Below are 20,219 nucleotides of genomic sequence, written 5' to 3'. Positions count from 1 at the left end.
ACACTGCTGACTTATGCCTTGTAGAAGGTGGACTGGATTTGGGGGATTCATGAGGTGTGTTGGGCTTCCTAGCCTTTGACCTGCCCTGGTAGCCATAGTATTAATGTGACTAGTCCAGTTCAGTTATTGATCAATAATAACTCCCAAGATGTTGATTGTGAGGGATTCAGCGATGCCATTGAAAGTCTTGGGGCAATGGTTGGATCCTCTCATGTAGGAGATGGTTGGGCCTAGCACACTGTCCTGAGGAACCTGTGCTCTGATAGCCAAAGTGAGACAGTACAGTCACAGAGTGAAATATAATTTTCAAGATACCATTGTGTTCCATTTCCCATATTGGTTCAATAACTAATTCCACTGTTTGTTCGGGGCCATACAGTTTCAACCTGGGTTTAGCTTGCTTGGTTTTAGAATCATAGCGTTTTACAGCACAGAAAGAGGCCATTCGGCCCATCGTGTTCATGCCGATCATCATGCACCTCCCTATTCTAATCCCATTTTCCAGCACTTGGCCCGTGGCCTTGTATCCAATAGCTTCTTAAAAGTTGTGAACATTCCTGCCTCTAACATACTTTCAGACAGCGAATTCCAGATTCCAACCACACTCTGGGTGAAACACTTTTTCCTGACATCACCTCTAAACCTCCTGCCCATTAAATCTATGCCCCCTGCTTATTGGCCCCTCCACTATGGGGAAAAGTACCTTCCGGTCCACCCTATCTATGTCCCTCATAATTTTATGCACCTCAATCAGGTTCCCCCCCCAAAAAAAAACCTTTTTCCCGGTTAAACAACCACAGCCTATCCAGCCTCCCATTAGTTTGATAGTTTTGGTTGGAGTGGCAAAACTATAGTTAGACTTAGCAGCTTTATATTCAGTAAAAGGAAATTGCCTTGATCATGATCCAGGGTTAGGGTTAGAATGGCCACGGAATGGGATTCAGTTGTGAGTCTGTAAAAGTTTTAATAATCTGCTACTTGTCTCCCTCCTTGACCTGTCACCTCTGACCTCGCTGTTCCTTTCTTTGATCTCCAGGCCAAAGTACAGATGCTGGACAGTCTGCTGGACATTGAGGTGGCCTACAGTCTCCTCAAAGGTGGCAAGGAGGATGACGCCAAGAATCCTATCGATGTCAATTATGAGAAGCTGCATACAGACATCAAGGTGACCGGTGTAACCCTTTCATTTTAAAACGAATCCCTGTAACTTTTCCCAGCAGCCTCCTGAACCAATTGGCCACTAGCTGAATCTTGCACAGTGCGTGTTCAGAGCGTAAGCAGGTTACTGCAGTGGACCAGTGTCCCTGGATCCTGGGTGGAAGGACCGTGAAGGTTTAGATCTGGCTGCGATATTGATGCTCCTCCACATGAGAGTTAAAACATTCTGCTAATATTGGCATTGTGAGGATTACCCCTTTTGCTGGGATATCTGGTGGGCCTCACCGACAGTCACTATATTAAAGAGAGAAAATTGGAGTTTGGGGGAGATTGTGGTATTATGATGATGATAGCACTCGGTCTTTGGGCTCCCATTATGGAATAACCCCTGAAATAATGTAATTTCATTACTTTATTTAACACTTTCATTGCAATATGGTTACCTTCCCCCACCCACAGTCTTTCCAACATGTCCCATCTGAGAGTTAACACGACATTGCTGTATTTGTGTTTGTCGTTCATTTCCTTTCTGCTTTCTATGAACTCTGTGTCTTAGGTCCTGGACGGGCAAACTGATGAAGCCAAGATAATAAGAGACTATGTTAAAAACACACATGCTGCTACGCACAACCAGTACGATCTCGAAGTAATGGAGGTGAGTGTGCTACCGCTTCACGGACTGTGTTCAGCCTAACTGCGGGACTGCACTTGCAGTCTGAAGTGTCCCGGTCCCAGACTTTTGGTGCAAGGCCTCTATCAGGGCCCTGAGCCCACTATTTTTAGACCTTTCCAGAACATTGCCAATCGTTTTAGGTCTGGGACCAACTCTACCCACCCAAAACCCCAGCATTTCTTTCTCTCCGGGAGAGAAAGGGAGCAGATTTTCTTAATGTCCAACCTCGCACTGATTTAAACCGGTGACATTGAGATAAGCCAAGGGGAAGGACCTCGGGCCTGTCCTCCGCAAAAGCCCTGCTCCTTTCTTTCAGTGCTTCCCCGCTACAACTAAATTGACAGCAGCCGTGTCGATCATGAGATCCAAACTTGCATCATGCTTGCATTTTGCTTTCCCCTCTTTTCTGCGGTGCACATACGCCTGCATCAGTGACTCCCTGTTGAAGCGGATTCTGGAGCCCCTAGATTGTTGTTTTTGGTTGGGCGGGGGGGGGGGGAAGAAACAGCAGCAGAATTCCCGTTCAGGATCGCAAGTGACCCATGGTGGAGAATGCGGATTCTGTAGAAATTGGTGTGCTTTGGTGTCAGGCATTTGCTTGTGGTGCCCTCCACAGTGGAATAGTTCACTAGCCTCAAAAGACCCGGGGGGGTGCTGCGGAAAGCATGGGGCAATATCCAGTGTGATTCAGTATCTTCAAAAAAGGATGCTGAAATAAGTTTTGGCTACCACAGCCATGTCCTTGTATACCGACGGCCATATAGCCAGTGCACATGTTCCCAATATTCAGCATGGTATGTTTTTGCTTCTTGCTGTGTGTCGCTTAAAAGTCTGGAATGGGTTAGTTTTTGCATTGTGGAGTCTTTTTCCTTTCTGGTAGATATTCAAGATTAAGCGTGAGGGAGAAGAACAACGTTTCGGACCTTTCAGTGAGCTTCACAATCGCCAGCTGCTCTGGCACGGGTCTCGCATCACCAACTTTGCTGGCATCCTGTCACAGGGCCTCCGCATCGCGCCACCAGAGGCCCCCGTGGTGAGTGAGGGAGGTGGGGGAACGAGCATCTAAACAGTGAAGCGACTTAGACATTCTGACCATGGCCCTTGTGCTTTATTTTCATTGTTATTATTTATCGATTTTAATCGGGTGTGGAGGGAGGTGCAGGGGTCGCCACCCACCCTGCGGGGGACCAAGAATGGAACCGGGTGAGAAGTAAAAGGCGAACTGGCTTCGCTATCGCCCGAGCTCGGCCTCATGCTTTTCTCCGCATTCTTCCAACGGGATCACTTTTTGTTTTGTTCGGCTCATGCGGTGGCCAATTTGCACAGTCATTTCCCGCAAACGAGATACATCATTCCCTGTTACCATCGTTTGCCACTGTTGGGATAAAGCTGGATTGAGGGAGGAACGTTGGCCAAGGCCAGCTGTACATTGGGATCTTTAACCTGACAGGAACCTGGATTTTAACATCCCGACTCTCATTATTACACTGAAGCGCCGGCCGAGATTATGCGCTCAACTCCCTGTTGTGGGACTTGAACTCTCAACCTCTTGGCTCAAGAGAGAGTGTGTTTTCACTGAGCCAACACTGTCCCAGCAGGGGCAGATTTTCAGCTGAACAACAAACCTCTTCAACCTGAGGCTGCATCAACCACCTGTTTTTTAAAAAAATATATATTTTATTCAACATTTTTGGCCAAACATAACAGTACATAGTGTTTCTTTTACACAACAATAAAGCAATATAAATAACAGTGGCCAGTTTTAAACAAATAAATAAATAATATATAAACAAAAACAAGAACAAAACTGAATGGCAACTGCCTTGTCCAAAATAAATACTCTCCAAAAATACAATCCAACAATCCAATATACAATTACCTATAACAAATACCTATACATATTATACATATACAATAACATCTCCGAGAGTCCGTCCGATTCCTCCCCCTTCTTCCCCCCCCCGGTTGCTGCTGATGTCTACTTCTTTTCCATTCCCTCTATCTTTCTGTGAGGTAATCGACGAACGGTTGCCACTGCCTGCTGAACCCCTGAGCCGAACCCCTTAACACAAACTTAATCCGTTCTAACTTTATAAACCCTGCCATGTCGTTTACCCAGGTCTCCACACCCGGGGGTTTGGCTTCCTTCCACATTAACAATATCCTGCGCCGGGCTACTAGGGACGCAAAGGCCAAAACATCGGCCTCTCTCGCCTCCTGCACTCCCGGCACTTCTGCAACCCCAAATATAGCCAACCCCCAGCTTGGTTCGACCCGGACGCCCACCACCTTCGAAAGCACCTTTGCCACCCCCACCCAGAACCCCTGTAGCGCCGGGCATGACCAGAACATGTGGGTGTGATTCGCTGGGCCTCTCGAGCATCTCGCACACCAATCCTCTACCCCAAAAAATTTACTAAGCCGTGCTCCAGTCATATGCGCCCTGTGTAACACCTTAAATTGTATCAGGCTTAGCCTGGCACACGAGGACGATGGGTTTACCTTACGTAGGGCATCAGCCCACAGCCCCTCCTCAATCTCCTCCCCCAGTTCTTCCCATTTCCCTTTCAGCTCATCTACCATGATCTCCCCCTCGTCCCTCATTTCCCTGTATATGTCCGACACCTTACCATCCCCCACCCATGTCTCTGAGATCACTCTATCCTGCACCTCCTGCGTCGGGAGCTGCGGGAATTCCCTCACCTGTTGCCTCGCAAAAGCCCTCAATTGCATGTACCGAAATGCATTCCCTTGGGGCAACTCATATTTTTCAGTCAGCGCTCCCAGACTCGCAAACGTCCCATCTACAAACATCTCTCAGTTGTACTACCCCAGCTCTTTGCCATGCTCCAAATCCCCCATCCATTCTCCCCGGAACGAACCTATGATTGTTTCTTATCGGGGACCGCACCGAAGCTCCCGTCCTTCCCCATGCCGTCTCCACTGCCCCCAAATTTTCAATGTAGCCACCACCACCGGGCTTGTGGTGTATTTCTTTGGTGAGAACAGCAACGGCGCCGTCACCATTGCTTGTAGGCTAGCCCCCCTGCAGGACGCCCTCTCCAATCTCTTCCACGCCGCTCCCTCCCCTTCTCCCATCCACTTACACACCATTGAAACATTGGCGGCCCAGTAGTACTCACTTCGGCTCGGTAGTGCCAGCCCCCCCCCCCTGTCCCTTCTACGCTGCAAGAATCCCCTCCTCACTCTCGGGGTCTTCCCAGCCCACACAAAACTCATAATACTCTTCTCGATTCTTTTGAAAAAAGCCTTCATGATCACCACCGGGAGGCACTGAAACACAAAAAGGAATCTCGGGAGGACCACCATTTTAACCGCCTGCACCCTACCTGCCAATGACAGGGACACCATGTCCCATCTCTTAAAGTCCTCCTCCATCTGTTCCACCAACCGCGTTAAATTAAGCCTGTGTAATGTACCCCAATTCTTGGCTATCTGGATCCCCAAGTACCGGAAGTCCCTTGTTACCTTCCTCAACGGTAAATCCTCTATCTCTCTACTCTGCTCCCCTGGATGCACCACAAACAACTCACTTTTCCCCATGTTCAGTTTATACCCTGAAAAATCCCCAAACTCCCCAAGTATCCGCATTATCTCTGGCATCCCCTCCGCCGGGTCCGCCACATATAGCAACAAATCATCCGCAGACAGAGATACCTAGTGTTCTTTCCCCGCCCGAGTACTCCCCTCCACTTCCTGGAACCCCTCAATGCTATGGCCAGGGGTTTAATTGCCAGTGCAAACAATAACGGGGACAGAGGACATCCCTGCCTTGTCCCTCTATGGAGCCGAAAATAGTCAGACCCCCGCCCATTCGTGACCACGCTCGCCATCGGGGCCCTATACAGCAACTGTACCCACCTGATATACCCATCCCCAAAACCAAATCTCCTCAGCACCTCAGCATCCCCACTCCACTCTATCAAATGCTTTCTCGGCATCCATCGCCACCACTATCTCCGCTTCCCCCTCTGGTGGGGGCATCATCATTACCCCTAGTAGCCTCCGTATATTTGTATTCAGCTGTCTCCCCTTCACAAACCCAGTTTGGTCCTCATGAACCACCCCCGGGGCACAATCCTCTATCCTCATTACCATTACCTTGGCCAGAATCTTTGCGTCCACATTCAGGAGGGAAATGGGCCTGTAGGACCCGCATTGCAGCGGGTCTTTTTCCTTATTTAGGAGGAGCGATATCGTTGCCTCTGACATAGTCGGGGGCAGCTGCCCCCTTTCCCTCGCCTCATTAAAGGTTCTCATCAGTAGCGGGGCCAGCAAGTCCATATATTTCCTATAGAATTCAACTGGGAATCCGTCTGGTCCCGGGTCCTTCCCCGCCTGCATGCTCCCAATCCCTTTCACCACTTCCTCCGTCTCAATCTGTGCTCCCAGTCCCACCCCCTCCTGCTCCTCCACCTTAGGAAATTCCAGCTGATCCAGAAAGCACATCATTCTCTCCTTCCCACCCGGGGGCTGAGCTTCATATAATCTTTCGTAAAATGCCTTGAACACTCTATTCACTCTCTCCGCTCCCCACTCCATCTCTCCCTCCTCATCTCTCACCACCCCCCCCTATCTCCCTCGCTGCTCCCCTTTTCCTCAGTTGGTGGGCCAGCAACCTGCTCGCCTTCTCCCCGTATTCGTACTGTACACCCTGTGCCTTCCTCCATTGTGCCTCTGCATTACCCGTAGTCAACAAGTCAAATTCTACATGTAGCCTTTGCCTTTCCCTGTACAGTCCCTTCTCCGGTGCCTCCGCATATTGTCTGTCCACCCTCAGAAGTTCCTTCAACAACCACTCCCTTTCCCTACCCTCCTGCTTTCCTTTATGTGCCCTAATAGATATCAGCTCCCCTCTAACCACTGCCTTCAGTGCCTCCCAGACCACTCCCACCTGTACCTCCCCATTATCATTGAGTTCCAAGTACCTTTCAATACACCCCCTCACCCTTAAACACACCCCCTCATCTGCCAATAATCCCATGTCCATTCTCCAGGGTGGACGCTGTTCTTTTTCTTCCCCTATCTCCAGGTCCACCCAATGTGGAGCATGATCCGAAGTGGATATAGCCGTGTACTCCGTCCCCGTCACCTTTGGGATCAGTGCCCTTCCCAAAACAAAAAAATCTATTCGTGAATAAACTTTGTGGACATAGGAGAAAAACAAATACTCTGTACTCCTAGGTCTACTAAATCTCCAGGGGTCTACTCCTCCCATCTGCTCCATAAAGTCCTTAAGCACCCTAGCTGCAGCCGGCCTCCTTCCGGTCCTGGACCTCGATCTGTCCAGCCCTGGGTCCAGCACCGTATTAAAAATCTCCACCCATTACCAACTTCCCCACTTCTAGGTCCGGGATTCGTCCTAACATACGCCTCAAAGTTGGCATCATCCCAGTTCGGGGCATACACGTTCACTAATACCACCGCCTCCCCTTGCAATTTGCCACTCACCATCACGTATCTGCCCCCACTATCCGCCACTATAGTCTTTGCCTCAAACATTACCCGCTTCCCCACTAGTATGGCCACCCCCCTGTTTTTTGCGTCTAGCCCCGAATGAAACACCTGCCCCACCCATCCTTTGCGTAGTCTGACCTGGTCTATCAGCTTCAGATGCGTCTCCTGAAGCATAACCACATCTGCCTTAAGTTTCTTTAGGTGTGCGAGTACCCGTGCCCTCTTAATCGGCCCGTTCAGCCCTCTCACATTCCACGTGATCAGCCGGGTAGGGGGGCTCTTTACCCCCCTTGACGACTAGCCATCTCCTTTTTCAATCCAGCTCCTCACCCGGTTCCCACGTAGCCGTATCTCCCCCAAGTTTTCCATCAAAAACACAAACTTCCCTGTACTTGCTGGCTGACTGTTGTCTCCCTGTATGCCAGTGCCTCCATTTAAAAATTCTCACTGTCCTGTTCAAATCCCTCCATGGCAACACCCCTTCTCTAGCTCTGTACTCTCTGGTTTTACAATCCCCTGAGATCACTTAATTCTTCCAATTCAGGCCTGTTACACATTCTCTGCTTTGCCAAAGCCCTGAGCTCTGGAACTCCCTTTTTAAAAAAGCTTTAGAGTGCCCAATTCATTTTTTCCAATTAAGGGGCAATTTAGCGTGGCCAATCCACCTACCCTGCACATCTTTGGGTTGTGGGGGCGAAACCCACGCAGACACGGGGAGAATGTGCAAACTCCACATTTGGACAGTGACCCAGAGCCGGGATCAAACCTGGGACCTCAGCGCCGTGAGGCTGGAACTCCTTTCCTAAATGTCTTTTGGATACTTCTTAAAAATCCACCAAGCTCACGCTCACCCCTTCTAATATTTAATTGCTGCACTCGATGTCTGCTAATGCTCTTGCTAAAGTGGCTTGTTAATGTTTTACATTGTTAAATGCGCTATATCAATGCAATTGTTGCTGGGCAGTCTGTCCCTCTGCTAATGCGAACCAGTACTGCACCTGCCTTGCAACTGAGCCTTACTCATGGGTTTCTAAGATATACCCCCAGATAAACCCTCCGTCTGTCTCCTGATCTTGATCTGTGCACTGCATCAGTGCTCTCTTTCCAAGCTGCTTCCTCCCCCCTTTAATCGGTTGTTTGCCCTCCTTGGATTGGACTTTTTTTGCCCCCTGGCCCCCCCTCCCTCCTGGGTCAGAGGCAGTGAAGTAGAATGTTCCATCATTGCATTTATTATTCTTTTGCCTCCTAACAGACCGGTTACATGTTCGGTAAAGGCGTCTATTTTGCCGACATGGTTTCCAAAAGTGCGAATTACTGCCACACGTCGCAGGCCGAACCCGTGGGGCTTATTCTGCTGGCTGAAGTGGCCTTGGGGAACATGTGAGTAGTAAAGCTGCCTTTCAGTGCCTGTTTGCGTGTCAGTTTGTGGAGGGTTCATTTGCATTTCATGTCACAGTGAATTGATTTAGGAACTGGCGTAGTCTGCTCAGCCCCCAAATCTGTTTTACCTGGAGTTCATCACTGATCTGTATCACAAAATGGCCGAGGAACTAAATTCGTACTTTGCTTCTGTCTTCACAAAGGAAGACATGAATAACGTGCCGGAAGTCCTAAAAAACACAAGTTTTAGTGAGGAGCTGAAGGAAATCCATATTAGTAAATAAATTGTTTTGGGGAAATTAATGGGATTGAAGGCGGATAAATCTCCAGGGCCTGATAATCTTCATCCCAGAGTACTTAAGGAAGTGGCCCTAGAAATAGTAGATCCATTGGTGGTCATTGTCAAAATTCTTTGGCCCCTGGAATGGTTCCCTCAGATTGGAGGGTAGCGAATGTAACCCCGCTATTCAAAAAGCGAGGTAGTCAAAATAATCAAAGACCCCCTCCCACCCGGGTTATTCTCTCTTCCAACCTCTTCCATTGGGAGGAAGAGACAAAAATCTGAGAACACGCACTAACGGATTCAAAAAACGCTGCTTCCCTGCCCCCGAATGACTCTCTTATGGACTGAACTGATCTCTACGCATCTTCTCTACTGTTGTAGCACTATATTCCATATGCTTCACCCGATGTCTACGTATTTACTTTAAAAAAAAAAAAAATTATTAAAAGTTTTCACAAAATATCAACAACAATGTAAAAGGAACCCAATAGAATTAAATACAGAACAAAACAACCCAATGCCCCCCTCCCCCATACATAAATAATAAACACCCGCCGAAACACATAGCAAATATATACACCCCCTTCGATCCCCCAGTATAGACAAACAACCATAAAATAGAGCCTCGTGCACGTAGAGGACGAGTTCACCCTCCCAAGGGCATCTGCCCACGTCCCCACTCGATCTCCTCCCCCAACTCCTCCTCCCACTTACCTTTCAGCTCCTCCGCCGAGGCCTCCTCCTCCTCCTGCATCACCTGGTATGTTGCCGAAATCTTCCACTCTCCAACTCACACCCCCGAGAGCACCCTGTCCCGTGCGTGGCGGCTGCAGCGGGAATTCCACCACTCGCCGCCTGGCAAACGCCCTTACCTGTAGATACCTAAAGGTGTTTCCCGGGGAGAGCCCATACTACTACTCCAGCTCACATGTTTTAAAAAATATTTTTAAAATTAGGATTATATTAGGATTATCTTCATTGAAGAGTTTAGAAGAGCAAGGGGGATCTTGCAGAAACTTATAAAACTCTTAACAGGATTAGACAGGATAGATTCAGAAAGAATGTTCCCGATGGTTGGGGAGTCCAGAACTAGGGGTCTTGGTTTGAGGATAAGGGGTAAACTCTTTAGGACTGAGGTGAGGAGAAATTTCTTCACCCAGAGAGAGGTGAATCTGTGGAATTTAATACCTGAGAATCTAAAACATTGTGCAATTTCAAGAAGGAATTAGATACAGCTCTTGGGGTTAAAAGAATCGAGGGATATGGGGGAAGGCGGGATTAGGCTATTGAACTTGATGATCAGCCATGATCATAGTGAATAGTGGAGCAGGCTCGAAGGACCGAATGGCCTCCTCCAACTTCTATTTTCTCTGTTTTTATGTGGAGTTTGCACTTTGTCACCATGTCCCCGAGTCTCGGGTGCTCCGGTTTCCTCCCACAGTCCAAAGATGTGCAGGTTAGGTGGATTGGCCGAGCTAATTTGGCCCTAGGTGGAGTTACGGGGATAGTGTGGGGTTTGGGCCTTGGTGGACTGCTCTTTCAGAGGGTCGTTGTAGACTCGATGGGCTGAATGGCCTCCTGCACTGAAAGAGCAATTGTACTGGACTCAATTTCTCTCTCCACAGATGCTGCCAGACCTGCGTTTTTCCAACACTGTCTGCTTTTATCGCTGAATAGTCTAGCTTTAATTAAAGGCTCTCCCCTTCTGTCCTAGCCTCTACACCAGAGGAAATGGCAACTCTCTATCAACTCCTTTAATCATCTTAAGCACCTCAATTAGATCATTTGTTATCTTCAAACTTGGATTATGCAACCTATATTTGTAATTTAACTCATCTGGTTCCGGTTAACTTTTGTCTGACATATTGCGGAGTTGTGATGCCTGGAACTGATGGCTCAATAATGTTAAGCACCTCCTGAACTCGACACAGTGGTTAGCACAATTGCTTCACAGCTCCAGGGTCCCAGGTTCGATTCCCGGCTTGGGTCACTGTCTGTGCGGAGTCTGCACTTTCTCCCCGTGTCTGCGTGGGTTCCCTCCAGGTGCTCCGGTTTCATCCCACAGTCCAAAGATATGCAGGTTAGGTGGATTGGCCATGTTAAATTGCCCTTAGTTTCCGAAAGGTTGGGTTGCTGGATTGCAGGGACAGGGTGCTCTTTCCAAGGGCTGATGCAGACTCAATGGGCCGAATGGTCTCCTTCACTGTAAATTCTATGAAAAATTCAATGAACTCAGCTGCACAGATTTGGGAGGTTCTGGATTTGAACTTTAGCCGTGGCTGTGTTCATTAACCTGAGCTAGGATCAGTTAGATTAGCCTCAGTGTTTCCCTCCCTGAGTCAGCAAAGGGGCAACCAACCGTGTTCCTGCTCCGAGTCTCTATCCACAACCCTATCTGGGGAGCATGTGCCCGGATGTAAGTCTTACACTACTCCACACGGGCAAGAAGGCAGTCTCTTATTTTATACAGAGCCTGCAGAAAAATAAATGCTTACGGGCCAGACTACTAAAGCGCATTCTTTTAACAGAAAGTGATTCAGGAAAAGAGTAGGTTCATAAGTGAAGGCAGCTGGTAAAAGACACATTTGGACTGGTATGCATTCACCAGGAGGGTGATTGCATTTGCGATGGGGAGTTCTCTGTCGAAAGGTAAGTCTAACCCATGAGGCCACGATCTCCACCACGGATAGAGCAAGGAGGCAGGTTCTGAATCCACCCCAGCCGGAATGGGGATTGAATCCCGTGTCACACGAGCATCTGAACAACTGCTGCAACCCCCCTCCTCCTTCCCCAAAGAAGTCAGAGTTACTTGACAACATAGATTGTTACATACTTGTTGTATGTCCTGGAGCTATGCATGATGATGGTAGAGGCTCCACTTGTTTTCCATGATATGGCTGATGAGGAATCTCTTCTGCTCGTCCCGCCTGCTATTGGCGTGTTGGAAGTTGATACTTTCACCATGTTATTAACACATCTTCCTTGGCCATCAAGACCTGGAGTGAGCCTGAGCCCAGAGCCTCCAGCTCGGAGACAAGGACACTAGCCACTGCACCACCTTTCTGATAAGAGCCGACGATGAGGCAGTAGTTTGGAGGAACTTGAGAATGGGCAAACGTGAACTGAGATAGATGGCTCCAATGTGGGGCGAGGGCTGGGATTGGATTGGTACCTGCTTTGTGGAGCTCACTCTGGCATTGGAGCTGGTAGCTTCCTACTGTGATGAAATCGAACTGATGGGTACAGTTCAAAGTCCAGTGCTGTTTGTGAGGGCACTTACTGTCAAATGTTGTGTTTCTACAGGCACGAGTTGAAACGAGCAAATCATATTACAAAACTACCGAAAGGCAAACACAGTGTGAAAGGTAAGCACGACACGGGGGCATAGGGGCGGAGGTGCGGGGGCAGGGTGAATGGTGTATTCTGTTCCATGAAACAGTGACGCAGAATGTGAGGGAGTTCTTCCCAATGTTATACCTTGTTCCTGGAGTTCTCTCTGCTTGGTTCTTGGACTTCCCTTGCTTTCCCGTTCCCATTCTCTTCCCCCAGTTTAAGAATGCCACTTTGCCCATTTTTCCCCATGCCCAAGGATTATGCTGGGTGATAACAATCCTGTCCAACTTGCGGGTTCAAATTCCTCTCCAGACATTCCCAACCAGTGGAGATCAGAACTCGGCTTTGAACTCTGCATAGATCCGGCAGGGTGGGGAAGGTTTCCTCGTGCCAGGTGGATAAGTGTAGCCCCATCTTTTAGCAGCCCATAATGCCCATAGCTGCATACAGGACTATTCCCCTTGTTCCTCCACTCAGTCACTCGGTTCTGAGGGAAGATCACACAGATTTGGAAGCAGCATCTGCAACTCCGTCTCATTTAGTTAGATCTCCTGTGGAGGGTGGGGCTGCGGTGCGATCAGTGTTGTTGTTGGAAGGGACTGTGCAGAACCAGGTAGCACTGGGTCCTCTGCCCCACTCCCCGGTTTAAGGTGATGCAGCAGCTATGGGAATGGAGGGGGGGGGGGGGGGCTGGTGGGTAGGCTCCAGGGGACTGAGCAAAGAGCGGAGGCTGGCTCGGAATATCGCTGCTCCTCTCCAAAAAAACTGTGGTTCCTGTTTCTTCACAGGGGTTGGGAAGACGGCTCCGGATCCCGGTGCTACTATCAAGATGGACGGAGTGGATGTGCCACTGGGGAAAGGCGTCCAAACACCAGTCACAGACTCCAGTTTGCTGTACAACGAGTATCCTTCTCTGAAGAGAGCAGCAGGGCACTGACCCCTTTTAAAACTAACTAGGCCTATGGCACTGCAACACTGCTGTCCAGATTTGGGGTGGGGGTGGATGAGCCGAGCCTTAAGTTGTTGCGTTTTCGTTGCCCACCTTTCATCTGATCCCTGAACCCAAATCCAAGGGGAGAAATTATGGGAATTGCCTTGCTTCCACGGATGTGAGGCCGATGAGAAATCGACTTCGACCCATTTACACTCCGTGAAAGGGCTGCACAGAGCTGATCTGTAGGATAACAGGAAGTCAACAGAAACTTAGATGGTGAGTGACCCCCCGGCCCCTCACCTCACCTCACCTCATTGCCCCCCCCTGCACACATTTTCTCTCTCTCACGAGGATAGAGCGAGACATACCTTGCCCACCCTTAAAGTTAGTGGAAGGGGCTTCTCTAGAACAATTCTGTGCAGAAGGAGGCCTTGTGGTCTACTCTTTGTAAGACGCCTTCACATTTAACCGAGGTGGAGGTCAGCCTCTGTCTCTCTGCATTCACCAGCCAAGTTCCCCAACACTTAGTGGGAGGGTGTCTCACTCAATGAACCTCACTGTGCACTCGACGCCTGAGACTCCCTCCATCACATTACTGCGCCCTCACTGGCCAAGACACCCAACACTCAGTGCCCCGAGACTCAGCCCCTCACCGCTATGTCCAGTGAAGAAGGGTCCATGGGTGAAACTAGCACAGGGTGAATGAGCGAGTGACGGGACCCATGAATGAATGAAATGAAATGAATGAAAATCGCTTATTGTCGCAAGTAGGCTTCAAATGAAGTTACTGTGAAAAGCCCCTAGTCGCCACATTCCGGCGCCTGTTCGGGGAGGCTGTTACGGGAATAAAACCGTGCTGCTGGCCTGCCTTGGTCTGCTTTCAAAGCCAGCGATTTAGCCCTGTGCTAAACAGGGACGGATGATGCAGTGGGGCTGTGGTTGTCTACCTTAACTCGTGACCTTTCAGGTACATCGTGTACGATGTGGCCCAGGTGAACATGAAGTACCTGCTGAAGCTCAACTTCAAGTACAAGAGCTCGCTGTGGTGAACACAGTCTCGAAACCCTCCCACCTGCCACTGCCCGCCTGAATAAATCACCATTCGCAAAAGTGGGCTACAGGAAGAGTCTGAGGCAGGGGGCTACAGGCAGGGACAGGATCAGAGCTAGCATTCTCATACTCAGCTGGGCAGTGGCTGAGGGGAGGGGGAGCTTCAGGCCAAGCTGGGGGAGAAAGAACCCCGTACCTGCGAACTGACAAAAGCCATAAATGAAAATGATTGTTACAACATTTTTTTAAAAAAATGCAAGTTGACTACTTTTTTTTTTGGGGGGGGGGGTTGGTAGGGGTTTGATTTGAGTATTAAAATGGCTGTTACTTTTAATTAGCCAGTGAAGTGGCTTAACTGACGGGAATCATTTGGTTTACTTGTACAAAACCTTTAATAGGAGAGAGATGGGAGGTAATGATCCCCACCCTTTTAGAGGCTGATAGACCCAGGGCTGTATAGTTGCTTTTTGTATTTGCTACCTTCTCCTCTTCATTTGAAAGGTCATTCTTTTTTCTCTTTCAGCTGCATCCTACCCATTGGCATTTTCTTTTTCCCTTTTATATGATGTGAGGAATAAAGGATAGCGTAAAAAATAACCTTGCCTCTGTGTTTATTAGAATGCTAGAATAATTAGTTGAATCTTCAAGTTCTTCGTTCTAACAATGTGGTATGCCTGCCAATTTATTGCCTGTCATTCAATGTCAGTGTTGGGTAGCACCCTCGACTTAGTCAGGAGGTTATACGTTCAAGTCTCACCAGGGATTTGAGCCCATGTTCCAGGCTGACACTCCCAGAGCAGTACCGAGGGAGTGCTGTGCTGCCAAAGATGCCGTCTTTTAGTTGGGATGTTAACTCCGGCCTGGAGTGGTGTGCACAAAATGGCTGCCGCCGTTCCGACTCTGAGCTCTGCCGTGACCTGAGATTGTGAAATGACTTATAAAATCTTCCAGCGCAGATGGTGGTTGTTCAACGATTTGTGATCGGGAAACTCGTTGCACGCAGAGGGCTAGGCAGGCTCTACAAGCTGTGAGCTGGGGGGGTGCCGCAAAGGAATAATTGATTATTCATCGGTCATGTTGATGAGGTGGGCATAAACATCGTGGGCCTCCTACACAATGACTGGAATTTGGATCCTCACAAATGAGGTTAACCACTCAGCCTAAACAGGTGACAGCTGAAGATCTTTATATCCACATCAGAAAGCATCTATGACCTTGGTTTAAACATTTCATCTGAAAGGCAACTCCTCCAACACTGGAGTACTAGCCTAGATTTTTGAGTTCAACCCCTGGAGTGGGACTTGAACCTACAACCTTCTGACTCAAGGACAAGAATGATACCAACTGAGCCCTGCTGATACCTAAAAATAATACAATGCAGTTGGACTGGGCCCTTTTTCAAGCCTTTCCTGCACTGCGACAGAGCAAAGGGACTGGAACTCAACGTAACACGTGCTATGATTGTGTTTTTTTTAGACAGGTACGCCTTGTCAAGTGACAGCAGAGGACGAACTGACCCAGGGAAATGCTTAATTAGTTCCTTCATGTGTGAAGTCCCAAGCTCATCTAACCCTGGAGAACCCTGTTATTAGCACAGGGGAGATTGCAGTGCTGTCTCATGATAAGTTAATTAGGTATTCCCTGGCCAAGAGTGAGGGTCACTTGTGATTCCTTACCTGTTTAGTTTGAGTATTGTTTTTAAAGAAAAACATTATTTTTCCATTTACCTCAGAGGGGATCTGACTCATTACTTAAAGCCACTTAAACCAAGGGACACAAAGTTTGAAGACAATCTGTGAGAGGTTTTCTGTGTGTGGTATCTTGTATATTTGATTAGTACAGGCAGGGTTTTGCAGCACAGAAAGGCCCTTCAGCCCACCATGTCTGCGCCAGCCACCAAGGACCTGCATTCTAATCCCATTTTCCAGCATTTGGTCCCTAGTGGCCCCCAATGCCCTGCTATGGCATTCCAAGCGCTCATCTAAATGCTTCTTAAATGTTCAGAGTTCCCATCTCTACCACTCTTTCAGGCAGCGAGTTCCAGATTCCCACCACCCTCTGGGTGAAAAGGATTTTCCTCAAATCCCCATAAAACCTCCTGCCCATTACCATTACCCCCCCCCGTTCATTGACCTCTCTGCTAAGGGGAAAATTTTCTTTCAATCCACCCTATCTGTCCTCCATAATCTTGTGCACCTCAATCAGGTCCTCCCTCAGCCTTCTCTGCTGTAAGGAAACCAGCCAACCTCTGTTCATAGCTGAAATGCTCCAGCCCAGGCAACATCCTGGTGAACCTCCTCCTATACCCTACCTATAGTGTGTTGACCATAACTGCACGTAATACTCTAGCTGTGGCCTAACAATGTTTCATACAACTCCATCATAATATCACTGCTCTTATATTCTATGCCTCGGCTAATAAAGGCAACAGTCCCATAGGCCTTCTTAACCGCCTTATCCACTTGTCTTGCAGGCTTCAGGGACCTATGGACATACACCCACCCCAAGATTGGGTCCTACTGTTGATTGTGTATCCCCATGTCTTGTTAGTCCTCCCAAAATACATTGCACCATACTTTTCGGGGTTAAGTCCCCTTTGCCAATGTTCTGACCAGCTTGTCTATTGCTCTTGTGATCTAAGGCTGTCCTCGCTATTTACCACGTCATCAATTGTTTTTTGTCTGTGAACTTGCTGATCATACCGCCCACATCATTAGATCATTAATGTACACTACAACAGCAAAGGATCCAGCACCGATCCCTGTGGTACACGACTGGACACAGGCTTCCAGTCACACAAACAACTGTCGACCATCACACTCTTACCTTGACCAGTTTCCCATGTGGGACCTCGTTAAATTCTTTACTGAAGTCCATGTACACGACATCAACTGTGCTGCCCTCATCTGAAAATGAAATTAAAATTGCTTATTGTCACAAGTAGGTTTCAAATGAAGTTACTGTGAAAAGCCCCTAGTCGCCACATTCCGGCACCTGTTCGGGGAGGCTGTTACGGGAATCGAACCGTGCTGCTGGCCTGCCTCGGTCTGCTTTCAAAGCCAGCGATGTTTAATCTGCCAGCATTTAGCCCTGATCTTGCTTGAAAAATTCAATCAATTTGTTAGACGTCATCACTCCTTGGTGAACACAAGGGAGGCCATTCGGCCCATTCTTTCTCATGAATAAAATGATTCCCTTCTTTGGGTTCAGACTCTGTCACTTAACACTGCAAATATTCGAGCAGCGACACTTGAAAAGGTGTATTCTAGCCTTGATCAATGCCCCCAGGTACTGACTTTATGCACAAGGAGATCTCTGCTTCTGTATCCCAAACAGTACTAAGTGATCCTGCCGGTTTAGCAGGCAAATGGTACAAAACTTTCAGATAGAGATAATACAGTGAGGGGACGTTTAAAGATACCATGGTGCCAGTCGGGGAGTCCAGTGTTGTCCCAATTAGCATTTAGCCCTGAACCAATATGATTAAAAATTGATTATCTGACAAGTTGTTGTGAGAGCTTACTGTGAGACAATTGACAACGTGTCAAAGCTGCAAATTTGCCTGGGACATCTGAGCATATGAAAGCTGCTATCGAAATGTGTCTTTAATCATTTGTTCTTTCTGCTAAAGTCAGTTATTTTAGCACTGGCAAAATTTGGTTCCAATTCCATCTACAAGTTTGCTGACGATACGACCATAGTGGGCCGGATCTCGAATAACGACGAGTCAGAATACAGGAAGGAGATAAAGAACCTAGTGAAGTGGTGCAGTGACAACAATCTCTCCCTCAATGCCAGCAAAACTAAAGAGCTGGTCATTGACTTCAGGAAGCAAAGTACTGTACCCACCCCTGTCAGCATCAACGGGGCCGAGGTGGAGATGGTTAGCAGTTTCAAATTCCTAGGGGTGCACATCTCCAAAAACCTGTCCTGGTTCCCCCACGGTGACGCTACCACCAAGAAAGCAGAACAGCGCCTATACTTCCTCAGGAAACTTAAGGAAATTCAGCATTTCCACATTAACTCACCAACTTTTACAGATATACCATAGAAAGCATCCTATCAGGCTGCATCACAGGCTGGTATGGCAACTGCTCGGCCCAGGACCGCAAGAAACTTCAGAGAGTCGTGAACACCGCCCAGTTCATCACACGAACCTGCCTCCCATCCATTGACTATTTACACCTTCCGCTGCCTGGGGAAAGCGGGCAGCATAATCAAAGACCCTTCCCACCCGGCTTACTCACTCTTCCATCGTCTTCCATCAGGCAGGAGATACAGAAGTCTGAGAATACGCACGAACAAGACTCAAAAACAGCTGCTTCCCCGCTGTTACCAGACTCCTAAATGACCCTCTTATGGACTGACCTCATTAACACTACACCCTGTATGCTTCATCCGATGCCAGTGCTTATGTAGTTACATTGTATACTTGTGTTGCCCTATTATGTATTTTCTTTTCTTCCCATGTACGTAATGATCTGTTGAACTGCTCGCAGAAAAATACTTGTCACTGTACCTCTGTACAGGTGACAATAAACAAATCCAATCCAATCCACTGTTTGAAACTTAGACATTTTGGAAATCCTGAAGCTATGTTTAAATACAATGCCTTTTCTGCATTTGTGCTGGAGTGTCAGAAAAGGAGGGAGCAATACAGACTCTGGAGTGAATGCAGCAATGGATTCAATTCCAGATTTATTAATTGAATTTACATTTGGGATTTGAACAAGGCCTATGAAATAATTTAAACAAAAGGATGCATAGCTGCCAATCTGGGAGGGGTTAACATCAAGAATGATCATGAGGTCAGAATTAGTGGAGAACAGATAGCTGAAGGTGTGGGCTCACAGAGATTGAAAATGGGCATACTGATTAGCACTGCAGCATCACAGTGCTAGGGTTCAATTCCAGCCTTGGGTGACTGGAGTTTACACCTTTTTATTCGTTCACAGGGATATGGGCTGTGTCAGCATTTCGGCTCTTGGAAGAGCACCCAATTTAAGCCCACACCTCCACCCTATCCCCGTAACCCACTTATCCTCAGGGCAAATTAGCATGGTCAATCCACCTAACCGGCACATCTTTGGTGGGAGGAAACCAGAGCACCTGGAGGAAACCCACTGGGAGAATGTGCAGACAGACAGTGACCCAAGCCGGGAATCGAACCTGGGACCCTGAGGCTGTGACAACCTGAAGCACCTTGCTACTGTGGCTCCCTTTATTGCCCATCCCTGAGGGTGTTTAAGAGTCAACCACATTCTCCCTGTGTCTGTGTGGGTTTCCTCCCACAGTTCAAAGATGTGCAGGTTAGGCTGGGGCTACCGGGAGGGTGGGCCGAGGTAGGGTGCTCTTTCAGAGGGTCCAAAGACATGCAGGTTAGGTGACTGGCCATGCTAAATTGCCCTTAATGTCCAAAGAGGTTGGGTGGATTGCTGGGTTACAGTGTAGGGTGGGGTTGTGGACTTAACTGGTGTGCTCGGTGCTCTTTCCAAGGGCCGGTGCAGACTCGATGGGCCGAATGACCTCCTGCACTGTAAATTCTATGTTGGTGCAGACTCGATGGGCTGAATGGCCTTCTGCACTGGAGAGTTTCTATGGAGACTACGCAAGGAATTAGGGTTATGAACCAAGGTCCAGTTATATGATGTTGAGATGGGACTGGGTTGAGCACAGTAAGAAGTCTTACAGCACCAGGTTAAAGTCCAACAGGTTTGTTTTGAATCAACTAGCTTTCAGAGCGCTGCTCCTTCCTCCGGTGAATGAAGAGGTAGGTTCCAGAAACATATATAGACCAAGTCAAAGATGCAAGACGATTCTTTGAATGTGAGTCTTTGCAGGTAATTAAGTCTTTACAGGTCCAAATGGAGAGAGGGATAATTCGAGGGCAGCACGGTAGCCTTGTGGATAGCACAATTGCTTCACAGCTC

General features: G+C 48.2%; 1 protein-coding gene across 1 annotated transcript in view; it reads left to right on the top strand.

The window, feature by feature from the left end:
- Positions 1-14,886, top strand: part of parp1 (poly (ADP-ribose) polymerase 1) — a 114,386-nt gene extending 99,500 nt beyond the window's left edge. Inside the window, exons 17-23 of the mRNA XM_072500222.1 lie at positions 1,037-1,165; positions 1,715-1,813; positions 2,712-2,864; positions 8,562-8,689; positions 12,276-12,337; positions 13,094-13,208; positions 14,207-14,886. Of these exons, the coding sequence (XP_072356323.1) occupies positions 1,037-1,165; positions 1,715-1,813; positions 2,712-2,864; positions 8,562-8,689; positions 12,276-12,337; positions 13,094-13,208; positions 14,207-14,288 (768 nt within the window). The 3' untranslated portion in view covers positions 14,289-14,886. The remainder of the gene's footprint in view (positions 1-1,036; positions 1,166-1,714; positions 1,814-2,711; positions 2,865-8,561; positions 8,690-12,275; positions 12,338-13,093; positions 13,209-14,206) is intronic.
- The last annotated feature ends 5,333 nt before the right edge of the window (positions 14,887-20,219 follow it).

Source organism: Scyliorhinus torazame, chromosome 4 (assembly GCF_047496885.1).
Source record: "Scyliorhinus torazame isolate Kashiwa2021f chromosome 4, sScyTor2.1, whole genome shotgun sequence".
NCBI lineage: Eukaryota > Metazoa > Chordata > Chondrichthyes > Carcharhiniformes > Scyliorhinidae > Scyliorhinus > Scyliorhinus torazame.
The sequence above is the reverse complement of the archived record's forward strand: the minus strand, read 5'-3'. Positions and strand labels throughout refer to the sequence as shown.